Source organism: Numida meleagris, chromosome 4, assembly GCF_002078875.1.
Source record: "Numida meleagris isolate 19003 breed g44 Domestic line chromosome 4, NumMel1.0, whole genome shotgun sequence".
In the NCBI taxonomy this organism is placed as follows: Eukaryota; Metazoa; Chordata; class Aves; order Galliformes; family Numididae; genus Numida; species Numida meleagris.
In genome coordinates, this window is record NC_034412.1 from 15900472 (window position 1) to 15918846 (window position 18375).

The 18375-nt window shown below is 38.5% G+C and overlaps 1 protein-coding gene across 9 annotated transcripts in view; it reads left to right on the top strand.

Moving 5' to 3' along the window:
* Window positions 1-18375, top strand: part of DOCK10 (dedicator of cytokinesis 10) — a 216482-nt gene that overhangs the window by 182507 nt on the left and 15600 nt on the right. For 6 of the 9 annotated variants that reach the window (XM_021394712.1, XM_021394708.1, XM_021394709.1 and 3 more), the window contains exons 30-47: window positions 1814-1910; window positions 3569-3613; window positions 4022-4197; window positions 4324-4440; window positions 4837-4948; window positions 5662-5783; window positions 5869-5983; window positions 6129-6195; window positions 6971-7018; window positions 7677-7778; window positions 9921-10045; window positions 11672-11784; window positions 12446-12583; window positions 14159-14341; window positions 15196-15306; window positions 15853-16068; window positions 16798-16855; window positions 17180-17278. In XM_021394712.1, coding sequence (XP_021250387.1) covers window positions 1814-1910; window positions 3569-3613; window positions 4022-4197; window positions 4324-4440; window positions 4837-4948; window positions 5662-5783; window positions 5869-5983; window positions 6129-6195; window positions 6971-7018; window positions 7677-7778; window positions 9921-10045; window positions 11672-11784; window positions 12446-12583; window positions 14159-14341; window positions 15196-15306; window positions 15853-16068; window positions 16798-16855; window positions 17180-17278 — 2044 coding nt within the window. The remainder of the gene's footprint in view (window positions 1-1813; window positions 1911-3568; window positions 3614-4021; window positions 4198-4323; window positions 4441-4836; window positions 4949-5661; window positions 5784-5868; window positions 5984-6128; window positions 6196-6970; window positions 7019-7676; window positions 7779-9920; window positions 10046-11671; window positions 11785-12445; window positions 12584-14158; window positions 14342-15195; window positions 15307-15852; window positions 16069-16797; window positions 16856-17179; window positions 17279-18375) is intronic. The other 3 variants (XM_021394705.1, XM_021394706.1, XM_021394713.1) reach the window with 3 other exon arrangements.

Below are 18375 nucleotides of genomic sequence, written 5' to 3' on the forward strand. Positions count from 1 at the left end.
CTTTCCACCTACAGATGAATAAGGTATTAACAAATGTTTCATGTAAACCTTGGCTAAGTATTGTTAGTAATTACCAGTTTGTGTGAATAATATTAACAAAAATAACATTTTATTTTTGTTATTGTTGCTTTGGAGCCATCTATTCTCCTTTCTGAAAGTAAATAGCTATGTCCAAAATGCTGCTAAAAGTAAAGCAAGACAGAGACTGACCCATCCTTTGAATTTAAGCTTAGATTCTTTGGAGAGTACACTTGGGATTTGGTCTATAAATAACAGTAACATCTGAGAGTAATTTTATTTGAGAGTATTAAAGTAAGAGCATATGAACAAACTACCATTGTGTGAATTCATTTGAGAACTTAACATCTCTCTTATTTTGACTGAGTGGTACCTCAGTGATGATGCAGGAAAGCCAGCCAGCTCCAAATTACCTTGCTCTTGCTATGAGGAAATTCCCTGCAGTATGAATTTCTTCTGCAGTATCTATAATACTCAGTGATTTAGTTTGGATAGTAAATTTCAAACTGCAGGAGGTCCCAAATTTTTCAGTTTGATTCCTTTATTTTTAATCCATGAGATAAATCACAGATCTTTCTCCTATGCAGCCATGTATGTGACACTGTGTAAGACAATAGATAAACAGATGCATTCAGGAGGCGCAATTTGGATGACTCATCTCTCCCATACAGCTTACAAAACTTTTGTCCATTAACTTTTTATAACTCTTCAGTGGTGATCTGGGTATTTCTAAGTAATGAATGAGAAGTACTCCAATCTGTTTCACTTAGTAAAACCAAACATCGTGCTGTACACAGATTTCTCACGTAATCTCTGGAGAAGATGAAGGATGGAGTCTCTTGGTATTAGTGTTGTAACCTGAAGTCTATAATTCTGTGAACAATATTATGTAATCTGAAAATTACTTCCATATTTCAAACTTCACTAAATCTAAATGTATTCAGCCTCCTTAACAGTAAATCCGTGTGCACTGCCAGCCACCCAGCTTCCTTCCAGAGCCATCTGCAGGGATACATGAAGCAAAATCACTGCAAAGCCGATGCAGATGTGCTGCTGGAACAGGCTTGCACCACATACAAACAATAGCCATGAAATAAAATCAGAGATTTCTGACCTCAGGGAAAGGCTCATGTCTTGGATCATTTTAATTTTCGGTGAGATATCTAAGCAGTAGTCAGGTGTTAAAATTTCCTACAGGATTCATTTCTATATGTCTTTTGCTTCTTTAACTGAGTTGATTTTTTTTCAGAAAGGTTATACTATAATCTGGCCTTGCTTTTCAGAAAATTTAACAGCATTTATTGCGGCCTGAATAAATAGTTTGTGCATGTATTAATACACAACACTGCAGTCTCAGTTTAATTGTGAATAAATACCTCATTGGAACTCAGTTCATTGTGGTGTTCCTTCAAAATGTCTCAGTTCTTCTTGGAAAAGATACTTCAAGTGCTTCCTTTCTTTAATTGCAATTAGACCCTGAATTCCATGGACAACTGTATTCCTGATGTACTACAGTGCCATAAAACATTTCAAGGAAAATCCTCTACACAGTTAGAGGATCAAGCTTTTATTTATCAATACATCTTCAATGTAAAATCATAATTGAAGAATACAGTAAAGATTGTTGGACTGTGACGAGTTCCTTTGATAACAGAAGAAAACCAAATGTTATTCATGTAGCTTAACATAACCAGCCATAAGGTTTCATCATTGTATGTGATCTGAGATAAATAGTGCAGCTCTGTCTTGCTATTTTCCTTCTACTATAAATTGAGGCATTACCTATGATTTTCAGACTTTACATCAGTTCAAATTCGACTTTCTCCAAGAAGTCTGTCACCATGAGCACTTCATCCCTCTGTGCCTGCCCATACGATCTTCAAACATTCCTGGTAAGGTGCTCCCCTAAAAGGATTTGTACAGCAGGGATTTACTGGGTGATTCAGATAACAACTCTGAAGTTATATGTCTGTACATCCGCTTGTCAGATGTGGTATTTTAGTGCGATAAAATAATGTTGCTTCGCTGTGTCTGTAAATACAAGCAACCCTTGCCTGTCCAGCTGGAAGGTGGGAGCTGACTGTCCCACTGGAAGTTTGTGTTGAATGAACTGGACTCTTTGTGAACACTGAATTGCTAACACCTCCGCGGATGGTGAGCTAGGGAAGGTGTTAAACAGATACAGTAAGAAGGAAAAGACACCAAGACCGTGGTGATGATGAGAGAAACTAGTTGATGGGAAAAGCTTTCCTGCTACAACTGACTATATGACTTGTCCGTATGACAGTCTCTCCTTTGGGAGGAAAATCTGAGTTGGTTGTGCATGAGGAAATTTAGAAACCTTCTTCTCATTGGAAAATAGGCTGTTGGTACTTTGGTCTCCAAAGTATATCTAGGGTTGGCAGGAGGGTACCATACAATAGCTCTTTCCTTTCAGATCTATTCTCTTTATGTTGTCACCAAGTTCTGCTGTTTTACATGGAGCAGCATATCAAGAGAGGCCCATTTCAGAGTGCATTACTGGTGCCACCTGAGCTATTTCTTAAGGTGGGAAATACTGTGGGTAACCTACATGAGAAGCAGAAACCAGTTTTGCTTGTGTTCTGCTGCAAGAGCTTATTTACTCTGCTGATGCCCCAAGACAAGCAGCAGCCATGTTTGTCTGGGCTGATGGGCCCTGGCTACCCACCCTCTAGCTGAAAAGTCTGCATGCACTGCAGGTTTCCTTCTACCTGGAGAGCACCCAGCTGATTGATAGTGAGAGCAGAGCCCTGCACTGCTCCTTTATGCACACTGAAGCCTGTTGCTTAGAACCTAACGCTGCGGGCAATACCAGCTATTAAGTGCTTTTCTTCTTGGTTTCAGAGATGGTAGGATTTCAGTTCTAGGTACAGCTGCCAGTTCTGACAGTTTTATGTGGACTTCTGGGACACTCAGTTGGGATGTAGTTACTGAAGTTGCTGGGATCTGAGAGTACCTTCAAGGGATAGGAGAATTATCCTTCTGTGCAGCATTTCTCAAAGGAAATGTCTCTTTTTTGCATTAGTTTTTGCCACAACAAAGCTCAGTTCTGGTGCTTATTGCTGTTAGGAAGCTTTAGGGATTTTATGTTTTCTGAGCAGTACATTTTGGAGAAGAATCTAATATCGGTTAACAATTGATTTTTAACCTGCTCAGGCAAAAGCTGTACAACTTGTCACTGTTAAACCACTGTGAAGTTTATTACTTTTTTGCTATTGTGAAAAAGTATATTAGAAATATTTGGTGAAGAAAATGATTTGGCCATTTCATAGTGTTTTTTAGTAAAATTTAAAAGCTGAGACTTATTGTAGTAGTTTCTTGTGCATAATGATGTAAACTGTTTATTCATCTTCTGCTTCATACGGAGCAGTTGTACAAAGTTGAAATGAAAGCAGAGCCTGGTAGAAGCTGTTTCATTCAAATATCAGTTGAATTATTAAAAAAGTTACCAAGTAAACATTTTTATATTTATTTTTTTTAAAGCATAATTTTTTTTCCTGTTATTGTTTTATATTTATGGTAAATGAAGACCCCATGACACCTTCGGAATCAACCCAGGAATATCGAACATCAGGTATGAGCAAAATTACTGTGTAAGAAGCAAGTAGAATTGTGCATTAAGAGCTTTAATAATAATTCAACAATTGCCACTGAACTGGAGCAAATTCAAGCAAACATTATCCACTGTTTGTAAAAGTAAAGTTAGTCTAGATCTTTGTATTTTAGAACTTATAGCTAGAAAATGGGAATAACAGTTTGGACTCAATGCCTCAAAGAAGTGATCAGTCTTATTGTGTGCAAAACACTGAGATTGTCTTATTGGAATATGTGTATAATCTGGATGAATGGGACAGACAGATCAGGAAATCAAGGTTTAACAGTGGATTAAATAAATCATGGTTATTGAAAATTTGGAAAATGGGAGAGGGCTGTTTTGTGTGGCATATATTAATTCAGATTTTCTTGTCTTTTCTGTTCCAAGATATTCCAGAGTACACATTGACCAATGAATTTTGCCGTAAACATTTCTTAATTGGAGTACTGCTGCGGGAGGTTGGGTTTGCCTTGCAAGAAGACCAGGATATTAGACACTTAGCTTTGGCTGTGCTCAAAAACTTAATGGCAAAACATTCATTTGATGATCGATACGCAGAGCCGGTAAAGACATTTATTTATTCTTTTTCCTTTATTTGTTCATACAGTGGCTAAATACATGAAACTTCCTTACCCATCAGTATACAGTAATTAGTTTCTTCAGATTTATGTTATATCTTTTATTTTTAGGCAAAACAAGCACAAATAGCAAACCTGTACATGCCACTCTATGGAATGCTTTTGGACAATATGCCAAGGATTTACATGAAGGATATGTTCCTTTTCAATATCAATACTTCCAATCAGGTAATTCTTGTTCGGAACACTGAAAAGGTATAACTGATCAAACTGAAGTCTGATTCCAAGGTCTGAGAAAATCCAATCTGGTGCAAAGAAATCCAAATTTATCCCTGTCAGAAATTAGCTAACAAAATACAGCCCTGATTTGCTGATTTGTTTGCACACATAAAACAGTTAGACTTGATATGTTCTTTTCAACTCCACTGACTAGTGTTTCAAACTGCAGATAGCTTTGCCATATTACAGTAGGCCCTGAGTTTTTTTTAAGGCTGTCACGTCTCAACAGCTGAAAGTATGTTTTCAAGCTCCCTGTCTAAGAAAAACCATCACTGTATGTGTGCTGTCATTGTAGAAGTTATTTTATCATCTAGCAGAGTTTGTTCTGTTTATTTCAAAATACAGGGATCTAGGGATGACTTGAGCACAGCTGGAGGATTTCAGAACCAGACAGCAATGAAACATGCAAACTCTGTGGACACTTCCTTTTCCAAAGATGTTCTGAACTCTATAGCAGGTATAAATGACAGATTGATCACCCACACAGGTGGATTTGTGTGTATCTCAATCCATTGTGCTTTCTGCTTAGTATTCATGGATGATATCATTAACCCATTTATACAATACTCAAGGAAACATGGTATCCAATGTTTCTCTTCCCTTTGGGTGTTTTTGGATTGATTTTATTTCTCCTGTGAAGCTACTCTTCTTCCACTGCTTCACTTACTCTCCAGCTTTGGAATGATGCCAGTATTCAGGCTCTCACAAATCCCTGTGCCTGAGTTCATTCTTGCAGTCTGTCTGTCTTAAGAATAGTTCCAAGGTTTCTCCCAAGAACTCCTGAAGTCTCTTGGAGGCAAGTACTCTTAGTTTTCCCAGACTTAACTGGAGGGTAGAAACAACTTACTTTGTTCACTTCCTCCAAACCCCATTTCAAAATTTAAGGAAGTCCAGGGACATCTTTCCAACAATCTTCATGGCTTTGAGTCAGTCTTTATGGAATGCAACAGGCATTTTAATGCCATGAATAATGGCAAACTGAATCAACTTACTTCAACTTATTGCATGTTTTCTGTACCAAACATACCCATCAGTATCTTTGGCATTGAAAGTTCAAAGCACTGGTATCAATCCAGCATGTGACACGTTTTAAGTTCTCCATTTTTCTTGTTAGTTTTTGTATCCATAAATGTTTTGGTTTAGCATGTTTGCTATGACTTTCATTTACAGCCTTTTCATCAATAGCTATCTCTGCAGCAAACCATGCTGACTCGAGAGCTTCCTTAGCAAGTCTTGAATCTAACCCAAGTACCAATGAAAAAAACAGTGAGAGAACTGACACGTGTGAAAAGGTACATGTGCAAATGTTGAAAATGATTACCAGATGTGAATACTTATCACTGTACTCAACAAGGCCCTTTGCTGTCAATTCAACAGATCACAAGACCTTTGTCTTTGATTGGATCAACTCTTCGTTTTGACAAGCTGGATCAAGCTGAAACTAGAAGCCTTCTTATGTGTTTCCTTCACATTATGAAAACTATTTCAGAAGGTGAGAAGATGTGCTCAACCTGATTTAGGTTGTTGTAAAATATTATGAATACTGAATCCAAACAAACATGAGTGTAGAGTAATTATTAGTGGCACACTTAATTCCCTGTAATAGATACGTAATATATTTTAACATCTTTCTGTAGATGCACTGATTTCCTACTGGTTGAGAGCACCATTCTCAGAAATAACAGACTTTTTCAGCATTTTAGAGTAAGTTCATTTTTATAGTTATTTGATTTTATGTTAAATGACGATGGTCGAAAGCGGATGCTGTATACAATTTTTATTTGGGTTTGTCTACCTCATGGTATAGCTATTGTATCTTGGATTATTTTACCACAGTCTTCCAAAGATGTAATGAGGCATTACTAATAAAACCTCTGTCTTCCAATATGTTGTCCATTTCCGTGAACAGAGACCTTAATGATTTGGGTTTTCCTCCCAGAGTTTTTGATAGTATAATTTCCCCATTTGGGACTGAGGTTCTTTTCTTCCCTTTGGAAAAATATTTAGCTCCTCAAACCTTGCAACCTATAAGAAAAGTTGTATAACGGAAAAATATCTCTTCTTCATCTCTGCAAGGTGGTCTACTCAATCCAACCTATGCATGTCCCTAGAATCCACAATGGTAGCTATTTTCAAAATTCTCTTACCACCTGATAAGTGAAATGCAAGTTACCTTCACCTGATGAGGAGGCAATGCTTTTACTGCCAAATCTTTGCCTTTGATTTTGCCTCATCACTAAGCAGGAGTCTTCAATTAGGGAGAAAGTGAACAAGGGTGAAGAACGTGGTGCCCACACCTTCTACATACTTTGTCTAGGAACTTTTGTATCTTATTCTGTTTGCTAATTAGCAGACACATATTCAATAGGTCTTTTCAAAGCACTCAGATTTGAAAAGATTTCATTCACATTCAGCTTTTGGTTGTTTTTATAGCTGGGAAGCCATTATTTGACATAAAAAGTGCTGCTTTATCTTTTAGGGTTTGTCTTCAAAATTTCAGATATCTAGGAAAACGCAATATTGTAAGGTAATTTTTGTTTATAAACTATATTATAATATTTAAATGTTATTACAGTATTATAGGCTGTATGTTAAAGTATTAAATGTTGCTGAACATTAGCCTGAATGTTTATCTGTGCCTGTGTTTTCTTTTGAAAGCATCAGGCTGATGTATGCATTTTTTTCTTCTATGCAAACATTCTTATCGTAATGTTCTAGAAATCTGAGTGCGTGCCTGGTGTAAAAGATGAGTTGTTTGTGATAACCACTCTTGCATTTATAACCCATAGCACTGGACCATTCTTCAACGTTACTTCAGTGTATGTCATATAAAGGAACTTGAATGCTATTTTTCATCTATATGATGGAACAAATGGTTTTAATGGGCATAGATAAGTGTTCCACAGCAACTAAAAAAAAAAATCTTCAGTCTCTGAAAAAGCATGAGATCTTTTTCCAGCTGCATAGTGTGAAATGCACACTTTGCCTCAGTCAGTGTTTCGTTTTTAATTTAATGCTACTACTGTAAACTCATCTGTATGTCATACTGTGGAGAAATGAAAAGTCACCAGATAAACCAGTTCATGCTCTTTGGCAGGTTTTGTCAGGCCTTTGTTTATTCTTCAGAGGCATGACAAAATGAGTGTCGCATTCCTGACAGATTAACAATTATTTTCTTTTAACAGGAAAATTGCTGCTGCTTTTAAGTTTGTTCAGGGCACCCAGAATAATGGCACCCTTAAAGGTTCAAACTCCTCTGGCCAGGCATCGGGTCTGCTCTCACAATGGTAATGGCACACTTCGTTATTAACACCTATAAAATCATAGCTTTTGTCATCCTGCAGCCATCTTCCACTGTCACAGCATTAAATGCAAAGGAATCAACATAACCTGTTACACATTTCAAAGCCCCCAGAGCTGTGAACTATAAAAGAATTGAGTCTTCAACTTCAGCTGGACTTACGAGCTGCTTAAAGTGTTATGTTCAGAAAAATTCTTACTGTCAGTATATTGCTAAGTGATGCAGAAATGGTAGCTGTTGTTTACTGCTCAGATGCCTATCTGTAAGATACTTCATAGTTTTCCCCAACCTCAATGAATTCATTTGTTTGCATCATTACTGCTTTAGGGGTGAATTTCATGGGTGCAGTTACAGTATCAAGAGATTACTTGCCTCTTGATAATCTGGGGTTGTGAAGGAAGAAGTATCTAACAACACAAAGTTAAACTTCAGAATAGGTGTGCTTGGCTCCTATCTTTTTAATTCCATATGGTTATGTGTAACATAATACTATAGTGTTACCTCCATGTTGCCAGTTCCACAGTCTCTGTCTTTCGCAATCTTTTTTTCTTCCTCTTCCTAGTCTAATGACTGAAAGATTCAGTTAGTCTCATGGGTAGCATGGTAATAAACTGCAAGTGCAGTGCACCTTTAATAATCTTTTTGACCCTTTTATGGAATAGCATGAGCATTTTCATAGTTAATAATGTAAAACTCTAGAGAGAAAGTGAACTTTTGACTCTGTGCTTGTGGTTGTATCCCTTCCTTGTATGTTTGGATCGCCGACTTTTCTAATTCACGTGTAGCTAGAATTTGCACGCTATTATAAGCATGTACCTTGGAGTGGAAAAGGTAGTACACAGGAGAGAAAGAGGATGCCTTCCCTCCCTTCTTTGTACTTCTTTCTTTGTTCCTGTACTGTGCAGTTTTCAAGAAAAAGCACTGATTTCATTATCCCATCTGGACCTGGCAAGCAGCCTTTAGGAGACTGTTGTTCTGGTGCACATTCACTGTTGAACAGATGTGGTGGCAATCCAGAAAATAGTCATGTTTCTGCTGACTCCAGGGCCTTCACACATTACCCGCTCGCAGATTTGTTGTCCAAACAGCTATTTGTTTAGTCTGTTGTAATACTGAACATTCTTTGATGATGAGCTGAAAGACAAAGTATTGCTGATTATCAGCTCTATCTTGCATTGATATTTATGTATTTCAGTTTGCTGAATACCAGTATATCACCATGCTCATAAAGAATCACACCTTCCTACCAAAGGAAAAAAGAAAACAAACGCCTTGAGATCAAAATCCCAAATTTCCAATCCACTAGTTTGCTAGGATGTCCACCCAAATCCTTCCAGTGTGACCCATCATGGAAGACTTCATCACATCAATTGGCAAATGTCTGGCCATTAGTTTCATACCTGAGTTGGGAACTCTTTAAATGTAGAAGCTAATTATATTTTAAAAAATAGCAAATAAAAGAGGTTTTAACTAGGTGCAGGAAGCAAGAACGTTTTTAAATTATGCAATTTTAGGAAGCTACATTTTAAAATAATAATATTTCAGTAAGTAACCTGAGCTTTGATTGACATTAAATCTTGCTGGATTCTGTAGTGGTCACAAATTCAAAATCCTTTCATGAATTATGATAAACTTTTCATGATAAATGAAATACTTTAGGCTGTTTGACAGCATGAAAAGATTGAAAGAACAAGCATACAAACATACATATAATTTTCATTGTCACTGTCATTCTCGTTATTATTTTCCCCATCGTAGAAGCTGCTTAGCTGTATTTGTTCTTTCATGAGTGTGGTCTGTTTCTTCTGTGTTCTTTTTGTGACAGGACTAATCTCAATTTCTCTTTACCTAAAGTCAGTTTTCTAAACATCAGCCAGCTATTTAAGCTGATACTTTTTTTAAAAATATTGTATGAGTTTCATCTCCTGTGATCTCCAGAACATCTGTTCATCTGTTTGTTTTGTTCATCTCTCTATCGTTTTTTTGTTTCTGTGAAAAATTTTGCATTGCTTTGTTCCACTTAGCATTTGAGAAGCACCTCAAAATTCAACTGACATGGAAACATTCTGTATAGGCATGATCAGTTTATTCTTTATTTCTGTTTTTTAATGGTACCTTTCGATTTCAGGATGCATTCTACATCTAGTCACGATGGCCACAAACATCACAGATCTCAGACGTTACCAATAATCCGTGGTAAAAATGCACTTTCTAACCCGAAACTCTTGCAGATGATAGACAGCAGTACTGCATGTGAGTACAAAAAAATAAGAAAGAATTTACTTCCCTCTAGACTTCTGTGAGATTTGGATCAAGCTCTAGACAATTAAATCTGTTTTCATGCTTGTCTGTGAGAAGGGATAGCCTGAAGGGAATCAGAGCTACTGAGTTTACACTTTTTTTTTCAAGATGCTAAGAAATCTGAGTTTAAAAAGTTGGTTTTAAAAGCTCATTTAAAAAAAAAAAAGCAACAATGAATTAAAATAACCTGACGTATTTCAATAGCCTTAATGATAAGTAATCCTCCCACCCCCAGCATCTCTTCTGTCTGTGGTTGTGAAGTTGCAGTACAATCAGACACACGCTGGCTGAAATATTACCTTTATCAAACTAAGCAATAAGAGTGACCTTTTCAGGACATAAGGTTCTTTTCCCTTTGGACTGTTTCAGAATTTGGTAGTTTTTAGTCATCTTTAATAATGACAGCATATATTATGAAATAGGGGGTAGATCATGCAGCTGAAAGCTAGTATCTTTTCAGAGTATTGTAAGAAGGTAAATCTCAGCAACTGGTGTGGTTTGTACTCAGCGTGTGTTGCAGTTTAAATTAAGCACTGTACGCACCATCCCTGTGAAACAACTTGGTTGAACCATCACAAATTCAATTTACTTTGTAGCAAAAATGAATGTACTGGAATTTATATAGTGTCAAAGTTTGCAGGCAAGGTCTTTCATGAGCCTTCTATCTGCAATTCTTGTTTTATTCTTGTCCTTAGATTATGATACCTGTAACACTGCTACCTTTATACCATGTAAAAATCTATGCTGCTTAAAAGGAATTTCCCACTGTATCTAAAAAAAATGGACTGTTACATATTGGAGGGCATTAACAGTCAAGAAAGCTATGTTTGTGTAGAGTGATGATGTCCTGTGTTAGATCATCCTGGCTGTTCATGCAGAATAGAAAAGCTTTCAGGCACCTCAGTGTCTCCAGCAGCATTATTGCTAATGAATTAAGAATCTTCAATCAAAAGTGAAAAAGATCCCAGGTTATCTTTGCAGAGTTAATAAGCTGAAAGTTGCTAATAGAGAAAGAATGTGAAACTCCCCTGAGTTTATCCAAAGATAAACTACACACCTTTGTCTTTGCCTTCTGAGGAAGGATTATACTCATAAACTACTGTTACGAGATTACCATCTGTAAACAACCCAGTTCACTGGACAGTCTGACCCTGTCCAGTTCTGGAAGATGCAATGTACTTGTAAAGGTGTCATCCTAAATAAGACACACAAGCGCTGGTATTCTGGCTGACAGAATGTAATCTGTGTATATTTGTGGAACCTGGAAGTTTTCAGTAGAGGCTGAAATGATGATTTGAAAGTCATCTATCCCACTTTCCCATTAGGTTCCCTTCATCCATTGAGGCCAGACAGAAACAATGAAAGAATATATGCACATCACTGGTGCAACTGGGAGAATTTGAATTAAATACCCAGCCCCTTCCACCTCCCAGGAGCATGTTTCTTCAAAATACCCTTTAATTTAAATGTACAGTTAGTTAGGACACCATCTGTACTGCACAGAGATTGGATGACCTGATAGCAAAATTACATTAATGATGCTCAGAAGATTGATTGTCATTGTTTCATATGTTCTAGGCAGCTCGAATGAAACAGATATTATACAATACGTGGACACAGAGGCAAACATTGCTACAGAAGTCTCCCTCACAATTCTTGACCTATTGTGTCTTTACACTCTGAACCACCAGGTATGTTGTGCTGTTTTCTGCTTGAAGTGTGGTGCCGTGTGAGTTATGCAGTGGGGGAAAGACCTCGAGGGTCAGGTGCACAGAAGACACAAAATGCCTGAGACAGCAAGATCAGGAAATAAGATAACAGTCCTCAGTGAGGGCATTTCGTGAAGGATTTGACTCACAGTATGCAAGTCGAATAGAAAGATGGGAAGTAGAGCATCCTGCATATCCAAGGCTATATACAGCTTTGCTCTGCATGAAAGGGTTACTCATCTACTGATGTCACCTCATCTTGCTCTTCTGTAGCTCCTCAAGTTGGCAGGTGAATCTTCGGCTTTTTAAAAATATTCTATTAATGTCAGCCCAGATGACTGTTGAAGGTCTCACAGCTACTAAAGAGCAAGCAGCTCCTTTTAGATTTAGCATCTCACTTCAGCACCTCTAAGTCTTAAATCTGGTGTATTGCCAAGTAGGAATACAGGACAAGTGTTACCCTTAGGAAACTGCAAGTAACAAGAGTCTGCAGGAAGCTGGGACTGCCTCATCCCCTGAGATTTTAGAGCAGACACTGAAAAAAACACCTTGCTATGAGCATTCTTAATGCAAAGTCCAGCAGGTATCATCTGTTTGTTCACTTTAATAACCAGCGTGTCCTACCTTGTGTGTGTGCTTTCAGAGGCAGCTCCAGCAATCTGATTGCCAGAATGCATTGATGAAGAAGGTCTTTGACACACACATGCTCTTTTTGCAAATCAACCAGTCAGCAGCAGCTCTCAAGCATGTCTTTGCTGCCCTCCGGCTGTTTGTAGGCAAGGTAACTATGGTTTTCTTTTGTTAATCTGACCTATTTATGTTACAGCAAGTGCAGTTTGAGGATAGTTTAGTATTTTGACAGAATTTTCACCTTCACTGTATTGATGTGCATTCCTGAAGCTCTTCTGATTTATTCTGATTAAAAGCGGGAAGCTCACAACTTCTGAAGAACTAGATCTGTTGGGAAATGAAAATACTGAAATTCTGTGAAACCAAAACTTGTAAAATATATAGGTAAAATCCATCTGTCTGGTGTCTGGCTGTGTCACAGCCCTCTTGGCTTTCATGCTTTTGCCGCCTGTGGAAGAAAGCTTGAAATCCTAGAGGTCTGCAGTCCTCATGGCAGATACCAGAGTTGCAGAATCCAGCAGTGAATGGGTACAGCTGTCTCCAGAGAAGCTAGTGGGAGATTATTTCATAGGCTTTCCCAGAAGGTCACCTGAAGCATTACATTTTTACACATATGTCATTTTCAACGTAGAAGAGATTTTGGACAGAAACATGCTCATCAAACCCTCTTCATTTGCTTGCATTGGACATATATAAGTAATTGTGAGCAATTAGACACTTTGTGCCAACTGCAAAGGCTGCCCAATTTCCAAATCATGGACTTAAATGAGATCCTCTTAAAAATAACTGAAATGTAACATGAAGATAAAAATTGGTATGGGGACATGAGAATAAGCAACGCTGGCCTGGTCTCTCAGATGTTTCTGCAAAGCACAACAGTGTAGATAAGTTGAAACCATGTGGCCTCCTTCTCTGATGGTTGTTATCTCAGGGGAAGGAAATCATGCTTCTCGTTGTAACGCAGCCTGGGGGATGGGCAAAATATAATGTAGACCAGCCACAGACAGCTTTCAATTACATACCAGACAGTCAGGAACGGAGAAAGCATATGCAGTGGGGAGGATGAATAAATGTTCAGGACTGCCCTTCTCATTGATCTCATAGCTCTCAGGATTAATTATCCCTTTGCAGTTCTCTGGGAGCAGGGATCAGTTTTGGTTCCTGCAGCAGAATGTTCTGGGCAGAACTTGAGATCCATGGCCAGAATGGCCTTCTTCCACCTTTCATTGCTCTGTCTTCTGTTGTATTCACCCTGTTTATAAATAGTATGTATCACTTACAGAGCTGTCCTTCACACTGTTGTTCCAGCTCTTGACTGCTGGAAGTTCAGTGACTGCAGCTCAGAGCGTTCTCTTTGTCCTGAGCAGCTTTTATAGTAGAGCAGACCACCCCTCCCCTCTTTTCCTGTATAGCTGTTCTGCATTCTTTGGAGATAGGCTGCTCTGCTTTTATGCTTGCTGTGTACCAGCTGCTGTCTGGACTTCTCAGAGGTCAGTCTGATGCATTGCATATGGTTTTTGCATGAAAACCTGTGTGCAGTTTTTACTTGAACTTAATTTGCACATGGGATTATGTTTAGCCGGTGGCTATTTCTTCACTAAACCCTGGTGTCAGTGACCGTGTGAAAGATGGTTGTTTCTACTGAAAGCATGACAAACGCTATTGACTCAGAATAATTGTAACAAGGCCTGAGTGCTTATATCCGTACTTTTTTTTTCCCCAATAGTTCCCATCAGCATTCTTCCAAGGACAAGCAGATCTCTGTGGCTCACTTTGCTATGAAATCCTGAAATGCTGTAACCATAGGTCACGCTCAACTCAGACAGAAGCGTCTGCTCTTCTTTATTTTTTCATGAGAAAGAACTTTGAATTTAATAAGCAGAAATCAATAGTCAGATCCCATCTTCAGGTGAGTCAAGTGTAAGATCGTTAGTATTTACCTGATGTGCATTGTTCTGTCGTTATTGCTGTTATTATTGTGCATTGCAGCAAAGCAATTAATTCAAATTCCCCAGCCAGTTCACTGTGGCAGTTTGATTTTTCTGCCAAGTTTGAAGACGTTGGGCTGAATTCTCTGTTCTTGGCCTATTCGGCTCTGTTCCAGCAAGAAGCAACAGCTGCAAATCCAGCCACATAGCCAAGTAAATCAGATATGTGGCTATTCTTGAACCATGTGCATTGCTTACAGCACTGAGAACATAGCTGATGAAGAAGCTAAACAGAATCTAATAATACAGTAACAGAAACATAAAGCCCAGTAACAATGCACTTATATTGCAAAATGGAAAGATTAGTTACAATCCCTACATTCAGAGAGTGTAGTGATAGGACAGGGTGTAGTGGCTTTAAATTAAAAGAGGGTAAATTTCCAGCAGATATCAGAAATTCTTTGCTATGAGGGTGGCGAGGCATTGGAAAGGTTTCTCACAGAAGTTGTAGGTGCATCATCCCTGGAAGTGTTCCAAGGCAGGGTGAATGGGGCCCTGGACAGCCTGATTCAGTGGGAGGTGTCCCAGCCCACAGCACAGAGTTGGAACTAGATGATCTTTAAGGTCCCTTTGAACCCAAACATTTCTATGATCTTGTTAAAATAGGTCTAAAAGTGCATTTCTGCTAGGCTTGTACATCACGTTACATTAAAGGAGGCATTAAAAAAACTGTTCAGAAACTTTGATTTTCTTTGCTAATTGCACCCTGTTCCTTTTCTCCTTTTTTTTTTCTTTTCACTTGTTGGGCCTTCTTTGCTACTCTCTACTTGTACAGCTCATCAAAGCAGTGAGCCAGCTGATAGCAGATGCAGGGATTGGCGGATCCCGGTTTCAACATTCACTTGCAATTATAAATAATTTTGCTAATGGAGACAAGCAGATGAAAGTAAGAAACTTTTTTTTATCAATCACTACCTCTTTCAAAGCATCAACAGTTTCAGAGGAGTATGTGTTTCTGTGAATAAAATGGCTGACTTGAGTTAGACACTGACTTGTGCATTTGTAGTGTGCCTTTTTCAGGCAACCAGACATTAATGAAAATGTTCATGAATCACAAAATTAATAATTGAGATTGACAGATTTCTATTTGAAATATATTTATTTGTTTCTCACTGCTTAATCTGTTCTCTGAAAGACATTTCAGCTGCCTAATATCAGAGAAGATGCCGTGCATTATGACTGATGAAATGCTACCACAGTTAACAAGCAATCTTTAAGTCTACAAACTGTCCCTAATGTGTTCAGTAGATGTGCAGCAAAAACATGCGTAACATTGTAAAATGTGTGCATACTGTTGAATTGTAAATCTCTTTCCAACCAAATGAACTGTGGAGATGGGGAGATGTTCCACAAGCAGACTGGAGCTCAGTCAGGGGTGCTGCATGTGGTTCTTTGGATGGTTTTAGTGATGTATTGCTTATCTTTCCCAAAGAACGTCAATTTTCCAGCAGAGGTGAAGGATCTGACCAAACGTATCAGAACAGTTTTGATGGCCACAGCTCAGATGAAGGAACATGAGAAAGACCCTGAGATGCTTGTGGACCTGCAGTACAGCCTAGCAAATTCCTATGCTAGCACACCTGAATTACGCAGGACCTGGCTTGAAAGCATGGCCAAGATTCATGCAAGAAATGGAGATTTATCAGAGGTAATTTATAAGCAAATGAGTAGGAAGTGCATTTGTCATTAGGCTGAGATGTTCTGATGAAAAGGGCCGTGAAGACAGATAACAGCAGTGATTTAAGAGATGTATACAATCTGTCATATACCAGAAGACAGGTTTGAGCAATGCCTAGAGATGTGATGCGCTTATTATCCCAGTTTGCTTAATTGTGACAGTGCCTGATGCGTGCTTGAGCAAGGCTTAACATCTGATGGGGAAGTCGTGTCCAGCATCACATTAGCTTTTCAACCTCTTAACTCTAACAGGCATAACAGTGTAAGTGAGGTTATAAACAGTGCTTAATTTATATGCAGGTTTGTTCTTTTCTTTTTCATCTTGTGCAGTGTAGGAGAGAAGTTGCTCTATAACATGAACTTTTCTTCAAAAACTGAATGGGTGATGCAAACCACTAGTACACAGCCCAGCAACATCGCATTTACTAAGTGATCTTATGTCATTCTGTTGAGTAAATTTCCTGGTGTCCTCATTTATTTCTTAGTCTGTGTTTTTATCCTGGGGCATTTAGTGAAATTAACACTGGAGAGAGGTTTCATCATTTAATCCTTTTTCTCAAACTCTGTTACATTAATTTTGTTTTCACTCTTCTGCAGTGTGACTTTTCAGTAACGAAAGTATGTGCTCACTGCTCCTTATCACACATATGCTAAGTCAGTGTGCTTTAACGTATACACGAATCTTGGTCTCTTGTTGCAGGCTGCTATGTGCTACATTCACATCGCTGCTCTCATTGCAGAGTACCTAAAAAGAAAGGGTAAGATCAATACATTCAAAATCAACCCTATGTATTTATAAATCATGTTGTTGAAAATAATTTTTGGTTGTTCTCTTTTCCTTACTTGTAAATAAAGTATTCTTAAAGCTGCTCAAATTCTACCTAAATACTTTATTTTTAATACATTGTAAGTACTAGTCTTAGCGCTAGGACAGTGACAGTGTGTTTTGTGTAGAGGGTTAATTAAATGTTTAGTAAGCTAGTGCTAAAAGAATGCTTCACTTGTTAATGTGCTGTTATTAAATGTGCATGTATTAACACATATCAGTAGCAGTGTACTAATACCTTCTTACGCTATCATAGGTTACTGGAAAATGGAAAAGATTTGTACCTCACGTATGCTCCTGGAGGATGGTCAAGTCTCTGATAGTAATGTGTTACTAACAACTCACACTGGAGGAAGTGAGTGCTCTAACCGTGCCTGTTTATGGGTCAGATAACATGGCTAGGGAATCAAATTACTATTCTTCAACTGATCTGGAAAAATATTTACCAAACTGAAAATACGTATAGTGCATGTTGATGGCTGTAACGGCAAGCAAGTAATGTCAGAAGCATCGTGTTACTTTCCTGATGCTCTTTGAGTGGTTTGATGAATTGCACAGAATGGCTCTGGCTAAGGGTTCTTCTGGGGACAGAGCAGACTGCTCTTCATTGGTGATCCTCTTTGATCAGTGGTGTTTAGCACACAAATCCACATTCAATTCCCTTGACTGTCCAAAGCTGGGGGACAAGGGCAGAATTAATACCAGGTTTTCCATATTTAACTTTGTATAGATAAAGATTTTTTTAATCCGTGATGCTTATTAGAGAAATAAAGTGCAGGCTTATGTTTTCGAAATGCTTCCATGCGTTGTTGTTTAGTTCATGAAATGTGTATTTCAAAGGAATTTTCAGCTTGAGATATTTCAGTAGTACTCATAGAGAGAAAACTTAGTTTTGGAGAGACCATGGTTCTCTGATAACTTTGCAAGTGTCTGTGGATGAGATGAAAGGGGCTTTCTATAAACAGCAGTATTTCAGGGATGGCTCACTTTTATACTTTGTATAAGTAACAGATCACAGTAGATGGAGTGAAGAACTTTTGGGTAATTTTAAACCTACACATCAGTAAAAGGATAAGTTGCTCAAAACTCTTCCAAAACTTGGCAGAGGGGGGGGCCTACCTCAGCAACCAGTCTGAGCTGCCCACAAGAGCTCCTCCAGGGTAAGGAGCACAGCTGTCAGGGCATCCTTGAGCCCAGCAGAGGCACAGCTTGTTCTAGAGCAGGCACCTCTGTATCAGCTGCAACAAGCAAGCCTGCAGCGGCTCTGCCCCTCTGTTAGGGGAGATGGGTGGAACGAGTGCAAGTCCCAGCACTTAGTGTTAAGTGCCTGTATTGGTTTCATGAGTATAAGTTGTCACCCCTCCACCTGCAATGATAATTCCCGTATAGAGGAGTATGGCATGTGTAGCACTGCACAGCTAAGGAACTGAAATGCCAGAGGGAACTAAGATT